This window comes from Lampetra planeri, chromosome 59, assembly GCF_965212315.1.
Source record: "Lampetra planeri chromosome 59, kcLamPlan1.2.h2, whole genome shotgun sequence".
NCBI classification, from domain to species: domain Eukaryota; kingdom Metazoa; phylum Chordata; class Hyperoartia; order Petromyzontiformes; family Petromyzontidae; genus Lampetra; species Lampetra planeri.
The window spans coordinates 2,913,582-2,934,289 of NC_136165.1; the positions used below are offsets into that span (position 1 = coordinate 2,913,582).

The 20,708-nt window shown below is 49.7% G+C and overlaps 1 protein-coding gene across 1 annotated transcript; it reads left to right on the forward strand.

Annotated features, from left to right (window-relative positions):
• Positions 1-10,079: 10,079 nt before the first annotated feature.
• Positions 10,080-19,308, forward strand: MRPL9 (mitochondrial ribosomal protein L9). The gene is made up of 7 exons (XM_078618698.1): positions 10,080-10,212; positions 13,579-13,735; positions 15,221-15,342; positions 15,947-16,000; positions 16,541-16,642; positions 17,534-17,617; positions 18,544-19,308. The coding sequence occupies exons 1-7, from the start codon at positions 10,126-10,128 to the stop codon at positions 18,622-18,624; spliced, it is 687 nt and encodes a 228-aa protein (XP_078474824.1). The 5' UTR covers positions 10,080-10,125; the 3' UTR covers positions 18,625-19,308.
• The last annotated feature ends 1,400 nt before the right edge of the window (positions 19,309-20,708 follow it).

Genomic DNA, 20,708 nt, shown 5'->3' on the forward strand with positions numbered 1-20,708 from the left:
TTTATTACTATTTTATATTATTTAAATTATAAATAATATAAAACAATTAAATTCTCACGACGTTTCGACTGCAACACGAGCAATCGTCGTCGGGTGTGAAATCCACAGCAAGAAAATTGTAACGTCGTGAGAATTTAATGTTTTATATTTTTATTATTACAAAATTTCCCTTCTAAGTGACTTTACCGAAAGAACCAAGAATATGAATCCCTGCAGCCACGAAAGCTTTAAATCAAAATGTATATTTTTGTAACGCGGAGATACAAATATGTGCGGAAGGAGTGACCTATTCTTTGGGTCTTTCGGTAAAGTAACGTAGATAGGTTACATTTTTTTGTTATTTTCTTTGAACCTATCTACGTGATTTTACCGAAACACCCAGATAATATTAATCCCTGCAGTCACGAAAGCTTTCAATCAAAATTTACCCATCGTCTGTTTCTTTTTATTTGTTTGTTTAAACTTATTTGTCCAGGAGAGCCGAACGCTTAGTGGGCGTGGCTTTTTTTTCCAAGAGACTCTTCATGGCTGTTGGGTTTCTTCTTTCATTTGTAAAATGTTTTCTGGCCCCACATTATTCCTGACGACTTTTGTGTTTTATATTCACTATATAAAACACAAAAGTGATACAGCTATCGTGCTATGACGGTTCCACCTGAAGACGGAAGCTTGTGTTGCCTCCGAAACGTCGTGATTTTTATTGTATTTTTATTTTACTTTTATTAATGTAAATTTTTTACCTACGTGACTTCACCGAAACAACCTTAGAATATTATATTCACTATACCAGCTGGGATGAAACCTGGAGAAACCCCCCCCCACCCCACCAATGCCACGTGCGAGGGGGGAACACTCTATCCCCGCACAGATGGAAACAGACAGCCAGCCCCATTTACTGCGCTGCCCTTCTGGCGAGAGAATTAATGGGCAACCTATTAGATGGCCACGGCAAGGGGATTTCGCAACCCGTCTGTTGCGGTGATCCACCAACCATAGCTGCTGCCTTCACGGTAACTGGGCTAGAGGCGTGTGGGTCTCCACTGTTGACATTGCTGCCACTGCGCTGACGATGATGATCAGACGATGCAGATGATGGCATGGTGATGATTGACAGTGATGCGCATGATGTATATGGTGATGCTACTGATGATGATCGTTGTGGTGGGACAGATGATGAGCATGATGACACTAGATTTGAAGCTTTCGTGACTGCAAGGATTCATATTCTTAGGTTTTTTCGGTAAAGTCACGTAGGTAAAACATTAAAATTAATAAAAGTACAATAAAATAAAATCACGACGTTTCGGAGGCAACACAAGCTTCCGTCTTCAGGTGGAACCGTCACAGCCATTTACTTGATACAGCTGGAATTTCTCTCACTTGATACAGCTATCGTGCTGTGACGGTTCCACCTGAAGACGGAAGCTTGTGTTGCCTCCGAAACGTCGTGATTTTTATTTTATTTTTTATTTTACTTTTATTAATTTTTATTTTTTACCTACGTGACTCACTTGATACAGCTATCGTGCTGTGACGGTTCCACCTGAAGACGGAAGCTTGTGTTGCCTCCGAAACGTCGTGATTTTTATTTTATTTTTTATTTTACTTTTATTAATTTAAATTTTTTACCTACGTGACTCACTTGATACAGCTATCGTGCTGTGACGGTTCCACCTGAAGACGGAAGCTTGTGTTGCCTCCGAAACGTCGTGATTTTGATTTAATTTTTCATTTTACTTTTATTAATTTTAATTTTTTTACCTACGTGACTTTACCGAAACAAACCTAAGAATATGGTGAGGTCGCTTCTGAAGATGAACGCCGTAGCTCAGCGGGCCTTAGGGGTCATCCATTCAGTCCGTACGCATGGAGGGAGGACGGGGTGTTAACCCAAATGGGTTCGCTTGCGTATGGGGGGGATTCTACTGACAATGTACGTACGCATAGGAAACGGGGAGGGGGGTGTGAAGCCTCGATAATAATTTGTCGACATTGGCCTCCCAATGAGTTAGATAGTCCGGCGGTGGACTATCTGTTTGCTTAAACACGTTAATATTATTAATCCTTGATTAAATTTTTTCGATTTAAAGCTTCTTTCGTGACTGCAGGGATTCATCTTCTTGGTTCTTTCGGTAAAGTCACGTTGAATGGAAATAATAAAATAATAAAAATGAAACATAATAATATAATTCTCACGACGTTTCGGCCACAACGCAAGCAGCCGTCCTCAGGTGGAGAACAGGTTTGTCGAGAAGGTGGAGAACAGGTCTGTCGAGAAGACGCTGTCTTTCCGACAGACCTGTTCTTCACCTGAGGACGGCTGCTTGCGTTGTGGCCGAAACGTCGTGAGAATTATTTTATTATGTTTTATTTTTATTATTTTATTATTTTTATTCTACGTGACTTTACCGAAAGAACCAAGAACACGTGAATATTTTTCATCCTTGATCGTGTCTGCGTGGATTAAATATCGGCCGTTCTATACGATTCGGGGGGGGGTGTAAAAAGTCCGCGTGCGTACAGCGAGAGGGGGGAGGGGTCAAGTTTTGACAGATTTTTGCGTCCCTACTAAATTAGATGGCCCCTTACCTGGCACCGTAAGATAAATGTAGCTTAGTGTTTTGATTAAAATCGTCACCACTGTTAGCCGTGAGCGGTAAGCGAACTCGGGTCGCACGATTTAGTGGCACAGCGCGCTAACCACCACTGCCCCACCGCTCACCTCATCACACCTCATCACCACACCGTGCACCACCATCTGTCTTCATGGCCTCCACACTCTCTGCATTGCCCCAGCTCCTACAGCTGGGAGGCCCCGAGGACAACGTGAGCTGCATCTTCGCGTGATCCGCTAACCCTCTGGAAATGTCAAGTGCCCGTGTCGGGCTGATGCTAAGACGCTGGGTGCAATGGCCTTGCGTGTTCTCATTCGCTCTGACATTTGATCTATAATTGATGTGATGCCCTGCAGGGGGGGTTTATTTTAGAATGTTCTGTTTTATTTATTCCACTTTAAAAGTGCGCCTTTTAGAAGGGCGCGCGCGTGTGTGTGTGTGTGTCTTTTAATGGGGGAGTGGTGGCGCAGTGGTTAGCGCGCTGCGCTACGGACACGGTGGTTGGGATTCCCGCTCACAGCCCAGCATCGGTGAGTATCTGGTGCTGTTTATGTAAACATCAGCATTGGGGAGACAAAGGCGGCCGGGCGTGGTAGCTGTCCCAAACCACCCCTTCGCGTGCCATACAGCCCCTGAATAGGTGCTACTCGCCAACAGCACTTGTCCCAACAGTCTGGTAAAGATTCTAGATTTGAAGCTTTCGTGACTGCAAGGAATCATATTCTTAGGTTTTTTCGGTAAAGTCACGTAGGTGAAACATAAAAATTAATGAAAATAAAATAAAACAAAAATCACGACGTTTCGGAGGCAACACAAGTCTCCGTCATCAGGTGGGACCGTCACAGCCGAATTAGCTGCATCAAGTGAGGCAATGATTCAAGATGTAATCCCTTATAAGCAAGTTGAAGGGGGGAGGAGGGGGGGCTCATCAGAATGTGGTAGCCAATGAATGGAACGTATCGGGAGGGAGGGGGGCGGGGCTCAAAGACAGCACGGAGTGCTAAGTACAACGCATCGGGAGGGGGGGGGGGCCAAAAAAATGGACGACGGCTTGGACGAGGTTGCTGCTGCACACGCCAACACATTGGACAGAGAGGGGGAGGGGAGGTCTGATATACATGATAGACAAAAGAACGAAAATGCCCATGTTTATACCAATGCTGGCTGAACAATGAAGAGAGTACTGTTAAAAAATAACTGGGGATGTTAACACTCGGTAAAGTAAAGTAAAATAGTGCCTGTCAGATAAGATGGTCCAAAAAAGTGTAATTAAGTCTTTTTTGCGTGGTTGATAACATCTTTCCAATGATTACTAAGTTTGTACCCATCATCACGGTTGAAATTATGTCTGTGTTTGTATATTTGTATGGCTTCGTGTACAAACCTTTGATGGTAGCCGGGAGGTTTGCAGAGAACCTTGGTCTCGGAAAAGACAATTTCATGAGAGCCCACCGAGTTGTAGCAATGATCGGCAACGGCAGAAGAATCAGTTCTGCCGTGTTTCAGATCTGACTTGTGCTCGCGGACACGATCAGAAACATGACGTTTCGTTTCTCCAATGTAGCAATCACCACAAATGCAACTCAATTTGTAGACTCCAGGATACTGTAAGTCAGGAACGACATCCTTCACAGATGGAATCAGATCACGGATTTTATGCACTGTACTGAATCGGACTTGGATCTTATGTTTGTTTAGAATTTTGGAGATCTTTTTGGTCACGCCTGCTATGTATTTGTAACGTGATGGTTTTGGTCGGAGTTTCATGTGGCTGTTTCTGTGTGGTGGGAGAGACAGCTTGGCGGATAGTACGGTCAGAGTATCCGTTCATCCTGAGGGCCCGATGTACATGTCTTAATTCACCGGTCAGGTGGTGTTTGTCAGAAATGCCATGGGCTCTGTGGTATAGCGTTTTGATGAGATAATTCTTTTGAGATGGGTGGTGGTGGGAATCCGGTTTCAAGTAGGAATCTGTGTGGGTGGCTTTCCTGTAGACAGAATGTCCCAAGGATCCGTCAGGCCTCCTCTCAAACAGAATATCCAAGAATGGTAGTTTACCGTCTTTCTCCACTTCCATGGTGAATCTGATGGATGGGTGTCTAGAATTGATGTGGTCCAAGAAGTGGTTCAATGCTGGGAGGCCATGTGGCCAGATGACGATGTTTTGCCTACGTGACTTTACCGACAAAACCTAAGAATATGAATATAGTCTGGTAAAGGCTTTACGGGGGAGCTTTTGTTTTATCTCTTTCCGCTGACGGAATGCCCCACAAGGACCATGTTTCTACACTAACACAATGATAGAAACAAGCCCTTATCAGTGCCCCCTACCTTATTACAGACCAATTCAGAGCGTATTGGTCACCCCGTGCCCTTTATAAATCTCAACGTTCACCCCACAAAGTCACCATCGCGAGGGGGAAACACAAACGAATAAGCAATTTTTGTTTGCCCGGATTGAAACGGCTGTAGGCCGTATGGACCTGAAAACTCAATTTACCTGTACAAGAATACGGAGTAAACCGTGATGGGTTGACAGCTATGGATTTAGTAACGCGTCCCATACACACACACACGCGTTGGTTCGTGGAAATTATTTAACACGAAGTGAAACGCGTTCTTATATTGATCAAATAGCCCCCTTTATGCTCTGATGTTGATGAATAACCTTTGGAAAAATTTGGCCCATATTATCTCTGGCTAAGTCGCTCCTAACGGGCGATGAGAAGGCTCGCGGATCATGTTGGATCAACTTTGTGAGAGTTAAATTTCGATTTAAAGCTTTCGTGACTGCAGGGATTCATCTTCTTGGTTCTTTCGGTAAAGTCACGTAGAAGGGAAGTAATAAAATAGTAATAAAAAAATGAGAATTATTTTATATTATTATATTATTTTATTATGTTTTATTTGTATTATTTCATTATTTCCCTTCTACGTGACTTTACCGAAAGAACCAAGAAGATTTAGTAGGATGTTGCTGCCACCTGGTGGCCCACGCGTGTCACCACACGCGCTCGTTCTGTATTCCGCTTTCGTCTGTGGGCTCGCTGATTTCGCGTTCAAGGAGATTTAGCCGTCATCCATTGGGGTTGTCATCCTCGCAGCAACAACAGCAGCGGCTTTTGGCTGAAGCCATCGAACAAAAACGGCGGTCGCACCGCGTCGCTTTCAGATGCGCTTCTGCTGGCCGTCTGGAACGCTCTCCCTTCCGATATTAGGAAGCCACTGGCAGCTGTACCAGTGCCGGATGATCGTAGTAGCAAAAGTAGCTACGTATGCTACGGGCCCCGTACTTTCAAGGGCCCCGCGCTAAATGCTTTCAAGCTATCAATCCCGGTTCAGTGATTCTGCACTTGCTCTATTACTATAGTACTATACCGCCTTAAAATTTTATGAACGACTTGCCTTTAAGGTTAGCGATTTGCCGTATTATGTGGCTGTATAGCAAATGAAAAAATAGAATAACTTTACTATGCAAGTAAAACATGTGTTTTAATATTTACGTGTTTTTATTTTTTTTATTTAGGGCCCCTTTATAACATATGCTACAGGCCCCGTACTAGCTTAATCCGACACTGATCTGTGCAACTTTTAAATCAGCATCTGGATTGATAAACTCATTTCTTAGAACTGCCTTTCAAATCCTTTATATTAAGTTCACTTGCTTGCTTGCGCGCTTACGACCGTGCAAATCTTTCGGTCGTTTTTTAACCCACTTCCCGTGATCCAATCGAGCTGACATTTTGCACACAGACTCGTTGTGCGTGACAATTTATTTTCGTGAAAATTTTTTTTTCATATTTAATTTAAAATACCAATGTGATAAAAATGAAACTCTTACTCAAGAAAAACAGAAATGAATAATAAAATAAAACCGATGTCACGCATATAAAGGATTTATAGTGAAAAACTTTGTTTTTACGGGTTAATTTTTTGTGTTTAGTTTGTTGGCCTCCCCCCGCACCCTCCGATTAGCACGGTTTGCCACGTACGGTGCGAAAGAGAGTTCGACACACACACATTCAGATGCCAATGTCGAGGTCTGCTGGCCAAGACGAGAGGGCTTTGGCACAGAGAGAGAGAGAGAGTTCGTGTCGTGTCGTTGTTCCTCCTCCGTTGAAGGAGCGCAGGCCGCAGTGAGATCCATAGTTTGTGTGGCACGACCACAATCGCACTACGGAACGAGGCTTGTCTTTAATGGATCTGTATGTCTCTATGTGTCTCTGTGGGTTTACTATACGTCTATAGTTTGGGTTGCTTTGCCACAATAGCACTATGAATGTGGCTTGTCTTTAATGTGTATCTATGGGTCGCTGTGTGTCTCTATGGGTTTACTATAGGTCTGTAGTTTGGGTTACCTGGCCACATTCGCACTATGAATGTGGCTCGTCTGTAATGGATCTCTGTGGGTCTCTGTGTGTCTCTGTGGGGTTACTATATGGTCTATAGTTTGGGTTGCCTGGCCACGATCACACTATGAATTTGGCTCGTCTTTAATGTGTCTCTCGGGGTCTCTGTCTCTATATGGGTCTCTTTGTGTCTGTTTTGGTCTGTAGGGTTTACAATATGGGCGCCTTCCATAAATGACGTCACGCGATTTTGGACGATTTTTGACACCCCCCCCTTGTCACACAGCGTCACAAAAAGTCAGACCCCCCTCAAATATGACGTCACAAAGCTCTGCCCCCCCCCCCCAAAACAAAACATGCTTCAAATCGCTTTAAACTATTCATTTTAATGTGACGTCACATTTCTCAACCCCCCCCCCCCTTGTCACACATCGTCACAAATGTCTGACCCCTCCCCCGACCCAGGTGCGTGACGTCATTTATGAACGACCCCATGGTCTATAGTTTGGCTTGCATGGCCACAATCGCACCACCGTGGCTTGTCTTTAATGGATCTATATGGGTCTCTGTGTGTCTCTCTGGGTCTCTGTGGGTTTACTACATGGTCCATAGTTTGTGTTGCATGGCCACGATCTCAACCCCGTGGCTTGTGACTTTATTTTCACATTCGTGAAGGAGATGCACGCATCGGCCCGCTGCTGATGTTCTGATGATGCGGGTGATGGTTACACCACCGGCGTCTTCGGGGATGACGAATGTCAAAGCCAGGAGGAGGTGCAATGATGATGATGTTTGGATCTCGAACGAGGTGTTTATTATTCTGGAAGTCTGCGATGTTTCACCAACATATGAACTATATAGACAATTCATAGCTGTCAACCCTGAGCAGTGCCCTACCTTATTACAGGCCAATTCAGACCTTATTGGTCACCCTTGTGCCCTTATAAATCTCAACGTTCATCCTACAAAGCCCGTATTGAAACGGCTGTACTCCGTATGGACTTGAAAATTCAATTTGCCTGTACAAGAATACGGGTACACCGTATGGGTGTTGACAGTTATGAAAATTATTCTATGAAAGATCATCGCTTCAAAACGGCGCCTATTGTACAAAGGTGTGTATTTTATACTCTTTGTTTTTTTCGGTAAAGTCACGTAGGTAAAAATTTTAAATAAATTAAATCACGACGTATCGGGCGCAACACAAGCGTCCTTCTTCAGGGCAAAGAGTGGCCAGAGGATATTTGGCCGAATTCGTAAAGTTTAATGTTTTGTAGAACTTAATTCATAGGAGAGATCTTCTTGGTTCTTTCGGTAAAGTCACGTAGAAGGGAAATAATAAAATAATAAAAATACAACATAATAAAATACAATTCTCACGACGTTTCGGCCACAACGCAAGCAGCCGAAAGAACCAAGAAGATGAATCCCTGCAGTCACGAAAGCTTTACATTGAAATTCATAGGAGAGAGTTTAATTCATAGCAGACCATTTCATTCATATTCGAGAGTTATCGCCATAAGTAATGAGTAAAGAGTTGAATTCGTAGTGAGTCGACATTTAGTGTCATAAGTAATGGGCAGAGAGTTAGTGTCATAAGTAATGCGTAGCAAATTAAGATTAGGTAGAGAGTTAGTGCCATAAGTAATGACTAGAGAGGTGAATCCGTGGAGAGCAGCAGAGGTGGGACAAAGTCATTGTTATGCAAGTCCAAGTCGAGTCGCAAGTCATCAAATTCATGACTCGAGTCTGACTCGAGTCCAAGTCACATGACTCGAGTCCACACCTCTGGAGAGCAGAGAGTTAGTGTCATATGTAATGACTAGAGAGTTGAATCCGTAGTGACTTAGTGTCATAAGTAACGAGCCAGGGGCAGACAGGAGATGCCTTGCCCCCATGAGATTTGTTTTAAACAAGTGTGTCAAAGAACAAAATACTTATTTAAAACAAGGTAAAATTATCTTTATTTTTTTTAATGAAAATCCATTAATTTACGTTCCATGTTTTATTTTAAACACAATTAGGCTAATCGTACCATACCGCCCAAGTGCGACCGTGTGGCTTAGCTTGGCCTGACCTGGCCTAGCCAGGCCTGGCTTAGCCTAGGCAGACCTGGTCTAGCCATTATAACATTAACTCCCTACCTAGGCAGGCCTGGCCATTATAACACTAACTCTCTACCTAGGCAGGCCTGGCCATTATAACACTAACTCTCTACCTAGGCAGGCCTGGCCTAGGTAGGCCTGGCCTATTATATTATAACACTCTCTACCTAGGCAGGCCTGGCCTAGCCATTATAACACTAACTCACTACCTAGGCAGGCCTGGTCTAGTCATTATAACACTAACTCACTACCTAGGCAGATCTGGTCTAGTCATTATAACACTAACTCTCTACCTAGGCAGATCTGGTCTAGTCATTATAACACTAACTCTCTACCTAGGCAGGCCTGGCCTAACCATTATAACACTAACTCTCTACCTAGGCAGGTCTGGCCTAGCCATTATAACACTAACTCTCTGCCTAGGCAGGCCTGGCCTAGCCATTATAACACTAACTCTCTGCCTAGGCAGGCCTGGCCTAACCATTATAACACTAACTCTCTACCTAGGCAGGTCTGGCCTAGCCATTATAACACTAACTCTCTGCCTAGGCAGGCCTGGCCTAGCCATTATAACACTAACTCTCTGCCTAGGCAGGCCTGGCCTAGCCATTATAACACTAACTCTCTGCCTAGGCAGGCCTGGCCTAGTCATTATAACACTAACTCACTACCTAGGCAGGTCTGGCCATTATAACACTAACTCTCTACCTAGGCAGGCCTGGCCTAGTCATTATAACACTAACTCACTACCTAGGCAGGTCTGGCCATTATAACACTAACTCTCTACCTAGGCAGGCCTGGCCTAGGCAAGCCTGGCCTATTATATTATAACACTAACTCACTACCTAGGCAGGTCTGGTCTAGTCATTATAACACTAACTCCCAAACTCCCTACCTAGGCAGGCCTGGCCTAACCTAGACAGGCCTAGCCTAGGCAAGCCAGGCCTGGTCTAGCCTAGCCAGGCCCGGCCTAGCCAAGCCAGGCCTAACCAAGCCTGGCCTTGCCTAGCCACCCGGGCCCGACCTCGGAGCCCCCATCCCCGCAGAGCCCCGGCCATGTCGCCCCTGTTCGCCTGCCGGCTCCTCGCCCCGCTGCTCACGCGCGCGGCGCAGCGCGGCCAGTTCGCTCTGCCGTGCCACAGGGTGAGGAGAGCGCCGAGATCGCGAATCAAATCGATTGCAAAAAGGGAGAAATACTTTAATTGTAAAGATTTAATTCATGTTAACAAACAAACTCGGGTCGGCTCCCGGCCGCCGAGGCCTACCAGCTAGTCGAGGCGAGCGTGAGCGTTTACATTTATAAACAAGTTTGTTTTTTGTGATATAAAATCTGTGAGTTTTGATGTTACGTTCGTTTCACTCGTAGCCGTGTGATGTTCGCGAAAGTGTTTCTTGTTGTGCGGTGGGGAGAGAGAGAGGACGCGAGAGGGAATGGCAGCCACGGCTACAGGCGGGGATCGAACCGGTGACCTCTGCGGGTTCGGCGCACGTGGCCGTCGTGTTGATACTGCCGGTGTGGTGATGGTGATGGTGTGGTGATGTTGCCGATGTGGTGATGGTGTGGTGATGTTGCCGGTGTGGTGATGGTGTGGTGATGTTGCCGGTGTGGCGATGGTGCCGGTGTGGTGATGGTGTGGTGTCTGTGTGGTGATAGTGATGGGGTGGTGATGGTGTGGTGATGTTGCCGGTGTGGTGATGGTGTGGTGATGTTGCCGATGTGGTGATGGTGTGGTGATGTTGCCGGTGTGGTGATGGTGTGGTGTCTGTGTGGTGATGGGGTGGTGATGGTGTGGTGATGTTGCCGGTGTGGTGATGGTGCCGGTGTGGTGATGGTGTGGTGTCTGTGTGGTGATGGTGATGGGGTGGTGATGGTGTGGTGATGTTGCCGGTGTGGTGATGGTGCCGGTGTGGTGATGGTGTGGTGTCTGTGTGGTGATGGTGATGGGGTGGTGATGGTGTGGTGATGTTGCCGGTGTGGTGATGGTGCCGGTGTGGTGATGGTGTGGTGTCTGTGTGGTGATGGTGATGGGGTGGTGATGGTGTGGTGATGTTGCCGGTGTGGTGATGGTGTGGTGATGTTGCCGATGTGGTGATGGTGCCGGTGTGGTGATGGTGTGGTGTCTGTGTGGTGATGGTGATGGGGTGGTGATGGTGTTGATACTGCTGGTGTGGTGATGGTGTGGTGCTGGTGCCGGTGTGGTGATGGTGTTGATACTGCTGGTGTGGTGATGGTGCCGGTGTGGGGATGGTGTGATGGTGCCGGTGTGGTGATGGTGTTGATACAACCGGTGTGGTGATGTTGTGGTGATGGTGCCGGTGTGGTGATGGTGTGGTGATGGTGCCGGTGTGGTGATGGTGTGGTGATGGTGCCGGTGTGGTGATGGTGTTGATACTGCTGGTGTGGTGATGATGTGGTGATGGTGTTGATACTGCTGGTGTAGTGATGGTGTTGATACAAATGGCGTGGTGATGGTGTGGTGTCTGTGTGGTGTTACCAGTGTGGTGAATGGTGTGGTGACTGTGTGGCGTGATGGTATACGTATGGTGAATGGTGTGGTGTCGAGCATAGTTTGGTGTCAGTCTGGCGTCTTACTGGCTTCCTGTGGTATCAGACCGATCAGGTCGTGTGGTTTGATGATGTCTGATTTTATTGGTGTGGTACGTGGCATTATGCTTTATTACTCTTTTTTTTATCCGTGTGGTATGGAATGGAGTAAATGATGAGTGGTGTGGTTCCGATGGCATTTGAAGTGTTACTGCTCTGGGGTGGTGTGGTAATTGTAGTGTTACTGCCCTGGTGTGGTGTGGTATTTGAAGTGTTACTGCTCTGGTGTGGTGTGGTATTTTAAGTGTTACTGCTCTGGTGTGGTGTGGTATTTGTAGTGTTACTGCCCTGGTGTGGTGTGGTATTTGAAGTGTTACTACTCTGGGATTGTGTGGTAATTGTAGTGTTACTGCTCTGGTGTGGTGTGGTATTTGTAGTGTTACAGCTCTGGTGTGGAGTGGTATTTGAAGTGTTACTACCCTGGTGTGGTGTGGTATTTGAAGTGTTACTGCCCTGTTGTGGTGTGGTAATTGTAGTATTACTGCTCTGGTGTGGTGTGGTATTTGAAGTGTTACTGCTCTGGTGTGGTGTGGTATTTGAAGTGTTACTACCCTGGTGTGGAGTGGTATTTGAAGTGTTACTACCCTGGTGTGGTGTGGTATTTGTAGTGTTACTGCCCTGGTGTGGTGTGGTATTTGTAGTGTTACAGCTCTGGTGTGGTGTGGTATTTGAAGTGTTACTGCCCTGGTGTGGTGTGGTATTTGTAGTATTACTGCTCTGGTGTGGTGTGGTATTTGAAGTGTGACTGCTCTGGTGTGGTGTGGTATTTGTAGTGTTACTGCCCTAGTGTGGTGTGGTATTTGAAGTGTTACTGCCCTAATGTAGTGTGGTATTTGTAGTGTTACTGCTGTAGGATGGTGTGGTATTTGAAGTGTTACTGCTGTAGGATGGTGTGGTATTTGAAGTGTTACTGCTGTAGGATGGTGTGGTATTTGAAGTGTTACTGCTCTGGGGTGGTGTGGTATTTGAAGTGTTACTGCTGTAGAATGGTGTGGTATTTGAAGTGTTACTGCCCTGGTGTGGTATTTGCTTGTGTCTTGGCGTAGCGTGGCATCAGTTTGTTATTACGGTTGCCGAGCAGAGGCCAAGAGGCACCTAATTCCAAGCAGCCAGCAACAAACAGCACCGTCAGAGTTGCAATAGATAATCGTGAACAAGTGTCTTGAATTGCGCAAGGTTAAAATAGATTTCGTATATATAATGTAAATATGAAAGAGCTTGCAGAGAGCGATGATAGGAGACAATTCCGGAGCGGAGTCGTGCGAGCGAAGAAGCAGAAAGAGAAACGTTTGTGACCTGCCCGGTTTGGTGGTTCATCACAGCCTGTGCCGCCTTAACCCGGTGTGCGTGTGCGGCGGTGGTATGGCACATGACCCTTGAACTGGTGTGCGTGGCGGTGTGCCATCCGCCCAGTGCGTGCCCTAACTGGCGTGGCAAAGCATGCACGTTGAACTTCTTTCGCACCGCACGCCGACCGACCGCGCGGAATCGGGGATGCGGGGAGAAGTGTCGCGGTCGTGCGGCTTTAACTGGTTCCCCGTGCCGTGGCCACCGCCGCCGCCGCTCTGCCTCGGCCCGACCCCCAGAGGTCGCAACCGGGTACCCGATACCCGTACCCTACCCGATACCCGGCTACCCATACCCGGCCGGGTACGGGTACAGGTAGGCCGTGAGTCACTGGTGAATAACTGTTTGTCACTCATTTCCCAACGTCTTGTCTCTTCTCACAATTCAAGTTCCTAGAATCAACCCACCCGCGCCTGCAACATGGCTTCATCCCAGAGGTCGCAATCAGGTACCCGATACCCGTACCGTACCCGGCCGGGTACGGGTACGGCCTGGTACGGGTACGGGTAAGGAATCAAAACCCGTTTGCGACCTCTGCCGACCACCCCCCCCGGCAGACGCTGGTGATTGTGGAGCGCTGGTGGCAGGTGCCGCTGGCGAAGCTGGGCAAGCCCCCGCGGCTCACGTCGCGCCACCGCATCTACCGCTTCGTGGAGGACACCAAGACGCGGCCCAAGGACCTCCTGGAGCTCATCCTGACGCGCCGGGTCCCCGGTGAGACCCCGAGTCCCAAGACTAGCACTCAGGAAAGGGGGGGGGGGTGGGTCCGTGGACCGGAGCAGAAATCGGTACCCACCGGATCAGAAATCGGTACCCGCCGGAGCAGAAATCGGTACCCGCCGGAGCAGAAATCGGTACCCGCCGTACCATCAGGAGCAGCCGATGCAATTCATACGGCCAGTCGGAGTGAATCATTTGATAAGTGGGGTGGAGTTGGGGGGGGGGGTATCGTATAGTTGGCTGTTATGTGGCTGCATGATGGAAATTGGAACCGCTAGAGATGTGTACGTGCGTTGAACTTCTTTCGCGCACCGAACTCACAAGTGAAATATCTGGTGGGGCGCTCTCGGACTAGGGAGTGTTCAGCCACGCTGGAATATTTGGCCGTGAATCCCATTAATTACTGAATGGTAGCTACGGGTGCGAGGAAACCGGCAAGCCTGTAGAGCACCCACCACAGGTTTATACGAGAGGGTGACATTCACAGCTCCGCACAGATACATGTGGCAGTCCATTGCTGTACTGCCATCTTTATGGTGATGAGGTGTGATGGTCATCACGGTAAAGTGGTGGAGAGGGGGGGGGGTCAATCCTGCAGTGAGACTGCGCCAGGCATCGTCATCGTCATCACCGCCACCGTCATTATTGGCAACATTGTCATCTTCTTCTTGGTTCTTTTGGTAAAGTCACGTAGAAGGGAAATAATAAAATAATAAAAATAACATTAAATAATTCTCACGACGTTTCTGCCACAACGCAAGCAGCCGTCCTCAGACAGACCTGGTCTTCACCTGAGGACGGCTGCTTGCGTTGTGGCCGAAACGTCGTGAGAATTATTTTATTTTATTATGTTTTATTATTTTATTATTTCCCTTCTACGTGACTTTACCGAAAGAACCAAGAAGATGAATCCCTGCAGTCACGAAAGCTTTAAATCGAAATTGTCATCTTCATCAATGTATTCATTGCCATCTTCGTCATCGTCGTCGTCATCACCATCTTAGCAGCAACATCATCGTCAGCGTCGTCATCACCATCATAGCAGCAACATCATCGTCAGCGTCGATATCATCATCTCGGCGGCAGCAGCAGCAGCCCGATCGCCAGAACGCACAGCACCGCCGTCATTATTGGCAACATTGTCATCTTCATCAATATCGTCGTCATCGTCGTCATCACCATAGCAGCAACATCATCGTCGTCATCGTCGTCATCACCATAGCAGCAACATCATCGTCGTCATCGTCGTCATCACCATAGCAGCAACATCATCGTCGTCATCGTCGTCATCACCATAGCAGCAACATCATCGTCAGCGTCGATATCATCATCTCGGCAGCAGCAGCAGCAGCGTCCCGATCGCCAGAACGCACAGCACCGGCGCATGCGAGGCGAGCAATGGTCGCTTGCACCCACGATGCACTTGGTCTCCGTCACGTGAACGTGGAATGTGGCCGTCGCGGTTGGTCGCCGCTGCAGGCTACGGGCACCGCGGGGAAGTGGTGCGCGTGTCGAAGCCGTTTGGACGGAACAAGCTGCTCGCCACGGGCCAAGCGGTGTACGCCTCGCCCGAGAACCTGCGCCTATTCCAGGAGGAGAAGGTGAGCGAGTGTGGGTGAGCGGGTGTGGGCGAGCGGGTGTGCGGGTGTGGGTGAGTGGGTGAGCGGCGGAGCGGGTGTGGGCAAGCAGGCGAGCGGGTGTGAGCGGGTGAGCGGATGTGGGCGAGCGGGTGTGGGCGAGCGGGCGAGGGTGAGCGGGTGTGGGCGAGCTGGGGAGCGGGTGTGGGCGAGTGTGTGAGTGGCTGAGTGTAAGGGTGAGTAAGGGTGAGTATGGGTTAGTACGGGCGAGTGCGTTCGTGGAAGGGTGAGTATGAGTGAGTGGGTTAGTGTAAGGGTGAGTGTGTGAGTGGGTGAGTGTAAGGGTGAGTAGAATGAGTGAGTGGTTTAGTGTAAGGGTGAGTGGGTGAGTGGGTGAGTGTAAGGGTGAGTGAGTGGGTGAGTGTAAGGGTGAGTAGAATGAGTGAGTGGGTTAGTGTAAGGGTGAGTGGGTGAGTGGGTGAGTGGGTGAGTGTAAGGGTGAGTGAGTGGGTGAGTGTAAGGGTGAGTATGGGTGAGTGTGTGAGTCGCTGTACTGATCTGTGCTTTTACTTTTGGGACCCCTCCCCACTCCCCCCTCCTTCCCCCCTCACTCCCCCCCCCCCCTCAGCTTAACCCGGCTACAGCCAAAGAGGACACGACGCAGACGTGGACTGCTCTGCAGGTGCGCGAGACGTCGGCTTGGGGAACCATGGGGGGTGGGGGCGCTGGGGGCGCTGGGAGGTGGAGCCAAACGTATGTCTGTCAGGGTCACGTGGAGACCTCGGGGGTCAGAAAGAGGGTTCTGAATACCGGACCCCATCCGATTATATAGACAGCTCAGCCACGCACTTGGCGCACTGCCATCTCCTGGCAACCTCTTCACCCCCTGGCGGCGTGTTGGGAGTCTCATCTTCGTGGATGACGGTGATGATGATGATGATCGCTGCACGATACACCAACTCATTCCTCCAAGGGGCTGCCTAATAGACCCCATCCTCTACTCCCTCCCTCCGCTCCCTCCCTCCACTCCCTCTTTCTGCTCCCTCTCTCCGCTCCCTCCCTCCGCTCTCCCTCCCTCTGTCCTCCCTCCCTCTGCCCTACACTCCCTCTGCCCTCCCTCCGCCCTCCCTCCCTCTGCCTTTCCTCTGCTCCCTCCGCTCCCTCCCTCTGCCCCCTCTTCCCTCCCTCCGCCCTCCCTCCCTCCGCTCCTTCCCCCCCTCAGACCATGGAGCATCTGAAGAGCTCTCGCTTTGAGGTGCAGATCAAAGCGGACGCCGAGTGGCAGCTGACGGAGGAGATCGTGCGACGACGGTTCGAGAGAAACGTGGGTGCCTCACGCTCCCCTGCACTGCCCCGATAAGCCCCAGTCCGTTAGCCGGACGGATGGCCAGCGGTTATTGCGGTTCGGCTCGCGACCGGAAGGTCGCGAGGTCAAATGCCGGTCGGAGGTCGAAACGACCGATCATTCTTTCAGGACCAATACAATGAGTACCGAAGATGCACAATCCCTGCCACGTGAATGTGGAATTTCCACGACTGGGCTCCGAGCTGTCAACAGGAAGCCGTTCGCCACCCCACATTCCCACCGTGACTTGCTTAGGGTGGCAGTGCCGCGCTGCGCTGATGATTGCTAAGAATATAGAACACATTCCTGCGGAGGGAGCTGGTAGGAACGTTGGGTTGCTCGGTCAATGGCCTGCAGGGTCAATGGCGGCGTGGTGTATTCCGCAAATATGGCCGACTGTGAGGGCGGGCACAAGCCGGCGTGAGTAGGTTAAACGTTGAGTTTTATAAGGGCACCACGGGGTGACCAGCCCCTCCCCACCCAGCCCCACCCCTCCCCCCACCCAGCCACACACCCCACCCTCCCCACCCAGCCCCTCCCCACCCTCCCCACCCAGCCCCTCCCAGCTCCTCCCCACCCAGCCCCTCCCCACCCAGCCCCACCCTCCCCACCCAGCCCCTCCCCACCCAGCCCCACCCTCCCCACCCAGCCCCACCCTCCCCACCCAGCCCCTCCCCACCCTCCCCACCCAGCCCCTCCCCACCCTCCCCTCCCCACCCAGCCCCTCCCTGCACGACGGACACAATAATCCCCTGTGGGCTGGTGTAACCAGGAGGTTCCTACCAGTAAAACCCACCGTCTACACCGCACTTTTCCATATGACCTACGAATCGATGATGTTGACCCGTTTCTCCCGTCGGATGATTCCAGCTGGGAGTCTTCGTGGCGTCCCACGCCCTCAAGCTGCCGGACGAGCCAATCACGCGCTTCGGAGAGTACTGGTGCGAGGTCACGGTAAGGTCACGCTCGCTGCCCACGTAATTAGCTGACCGGTCCGTTCGGCCCCAGTGGGGCGCCGTGGAATCTGGGCGTTTCTGACTTTCGCCCCTTTGTGTTGCAAACGAGTTTCCTTAACCCGGCGGAATCGCAGAGTTTGAACTCAGAATCTCACCAATGCTTGCTCCATTGGATCTGACACGGCCGTTGTGAACACTCCTGAGAGAGGCACACAGCCAGCCCCAGGATCTCATGACAGACGCCGGCTCGGTCACTCGAACTCGGCCATTGTGAACCCACCGATACCCTGACCCATTGTTGGGTGTGAACCAAATATTTATCATCGCCGGCGCAAGCGTCCCCCTGACACAGCCGTTATGGACCCCATAAAAATTAACCCGTAAAAACTAAGTTTTTCACTCTAAATCCTTTATATGCGTGGCGGCTAGAGTCCTCTCGTCCTCTGGCTTGAGATGGCTGCCACCTATGGGTCAGATGATTGTCTGCCAGCATTAAGCAATTGGTAATTAAATATTTTAAAAACATTCCCTAAACAGTGTAAAATTTTGGAAATTTTTCTTTTTCACGAAAATTAATTGTCACGCACAACGAGTCTGTGTGCAAAATGTCAGCTCGCTTGGATCACGGGAAGTGGGTTAAAAAACGACCGAAAGATTTGCACGGTCGTAAGCAAGCAAGCACGCAAGCACGCAAGCAAGCAAGCGAACTTAATATAAAGGATTTTAAAAGATTTGGAACTCGGGATCGCCGCAGTGCCGGCTCTGTCTGTTAGACACGGCAATTTCGAATCCACCGAGACCCCTCGGGGGTAGAACCCATCATCTGAGCGGTGCCGGCTCAACGTACTCAACATTGTGAACCAGCCGCCGTGCAGCCCACACGCCCCGCCCCGCATTTTACTGGCTCGCGTGTTTGTCGCGCAGTTCAACGGCCTCGACACGGTGCGCGTCCCCATGCACGTGGTGCCGTTCGTGCCGCCATCGGAGCAAGGCCAGCGGGATTAGCGTCCAGAGCAGCAGCAGCAGCAGCACCACCAAGAGCAGCAGCAGCATCGTCGGCATCAACGCCAACAGCAGCATCAGGAGCATTGTTGTCAACAGTAGCAGAAGCCGCATCAACAGCGGTAACAACAGCAGCAGCACCAGCATCATGATAAACAGCAGCAGCAGCAGCATCAACAGCATCAGTCACCAACAGCAGCAGCAGCAGAAGCAAAAGTGGAAACACAAGCACCAGAAGCAGCAGCAGCACGTACAGCAGCGACAGCAGCATCAGCATCATCAGCAGCAGCAGCAGCATCAGCATCATCAGCAGCAGCATCATCATCAGCAGCAGCATCAGCAGCAGCATCAGGAGTCGGAGGAGATGCCTTCCCCCAGGATATCTCTCTGCAACTCGTCCGTCCAACTTTGACCGCTGCCTCCCAGAGAGTCGAGCAGACTTCCCGAGAATCCCGATTCAATCCCCGAACCTGGTGCATGCGCGCGTGTGTACGTGCGTGTGCGTGCGTACGTGTGTGCGTACGTGTGTGCGTACGTACGTGCGTGCGTGCGAGAGACGCTCACGTGCCACGCGTGGTCGATCGGCGGGCGTCGGGCATCTCTTTCCCAGTGCTCGTGTAAGAGTGACGACGAGATTTGTAGATAATAATAAGAATAATAAAACAAATACCACACATCGCAAACAAATGTGACGAGTGGCTCCGTTGAACGCTGCTTTCACGCCGACGGCGTCACGTAACGTGGATTATCGCATCGCAAGATTGCGAGAGGCGGCGGTTTGGGAGTAGGCCTTCATCCAGCAGTGGATCGATCACAGTTGATGATGACGATGACGGTAATCGCAGTGGCCATTAAGGATCCCGTGATGTCATTAGAAAGAAATTCGGACACTGTGGAAAAGCGGCGCCCAGCGTGGTGGCACTGCCGATGACGTCACCAAGCCCCAACCATCACCTCCCGTCCAGCGGCACACGTGGGGGGAAAGAGGCGAGGCTTTGTGTCTCTCTTTCCCCCCCCAAACTCTTTTCGTGCCGTCCGATCGGTCGACCAAGGGAACCGATAATCGGGAGAGTAATCCGATTCCTCGAGTAATCGGGTTTTGATTCCTGACCAGTACCCGTACCCGGCCGTACCCGGGTAGGGTACGGGTATCGGGTACCTGATTGCGACCTCTGGGATGAAGCCATGTTGCAGGCGCGGGTGGGTTGATTCTAGGAACTTGAATTGTGAGAAGAGACAAGACGTTATTCTTAGGTTTTTTCGGTAAAGTCACGTAGGTAAAACATTAAAATTAATAAAAGTAAAATAAACTAGAAAACAAAAATCACAAGTAGTGAACTATTTGTCTTTTGTCACTACTTGTGATTTTTGTTTTTTATTTTATTTTACTTTTATTAATTTTAATGTTTTACCTACGTGACTTTACCGAAAAAACCTAAGAATATTAATCCTTGCAGTCACGAAAGCTTCAAATCTAGAGACAAGACGTTGGGAAATGAGTGAAAAACGGTGGACTCACCAGTGACTCACGGTCTACCCCGTACCCGGCCCCGCACCAGGGTCGCAAACGGGTACCCGTACCCGGGCGAGTACAGGTAGCCGGGTAGGGTACGGGTATCGGGTACCCGGGTTGCGACCTCTTGCAGCCACGGCTCTTTCATGAGGGGTTAAGCAGTTCGCCTCTAGAGGGCGGTGCCAGCCTCACGACCAGCCCCGCCGCTCACGATATCCTGAGCCTTGACCCCTTCTAAAAAACTTAAACTATTTGTTATTTTTACGAGCTCAGGGCTACTGAGCCACATAGCTCTTTTCAGAAGCGACCTGGCCCACAACTGATAGCTCTACGAAATGGCTTAACCACCACGTGGAAATTTATAGCAGCCCCAAAACTCTAAAGGCATGTTTTCTAAATGTGGAGGGGAAAACTGGAGGACTTGGAGAAAAATCCAACGCGACCACGGAGAGAGAGAGACACCCAAGGGTCCGGGATCGAACCCACCACCTCCTACATACCAGGCGAGGTAGTTAACATCTCCTAGCCACCGTGATGATGAGAGAGAGAGAGACACGCAAACTCCAAATATACA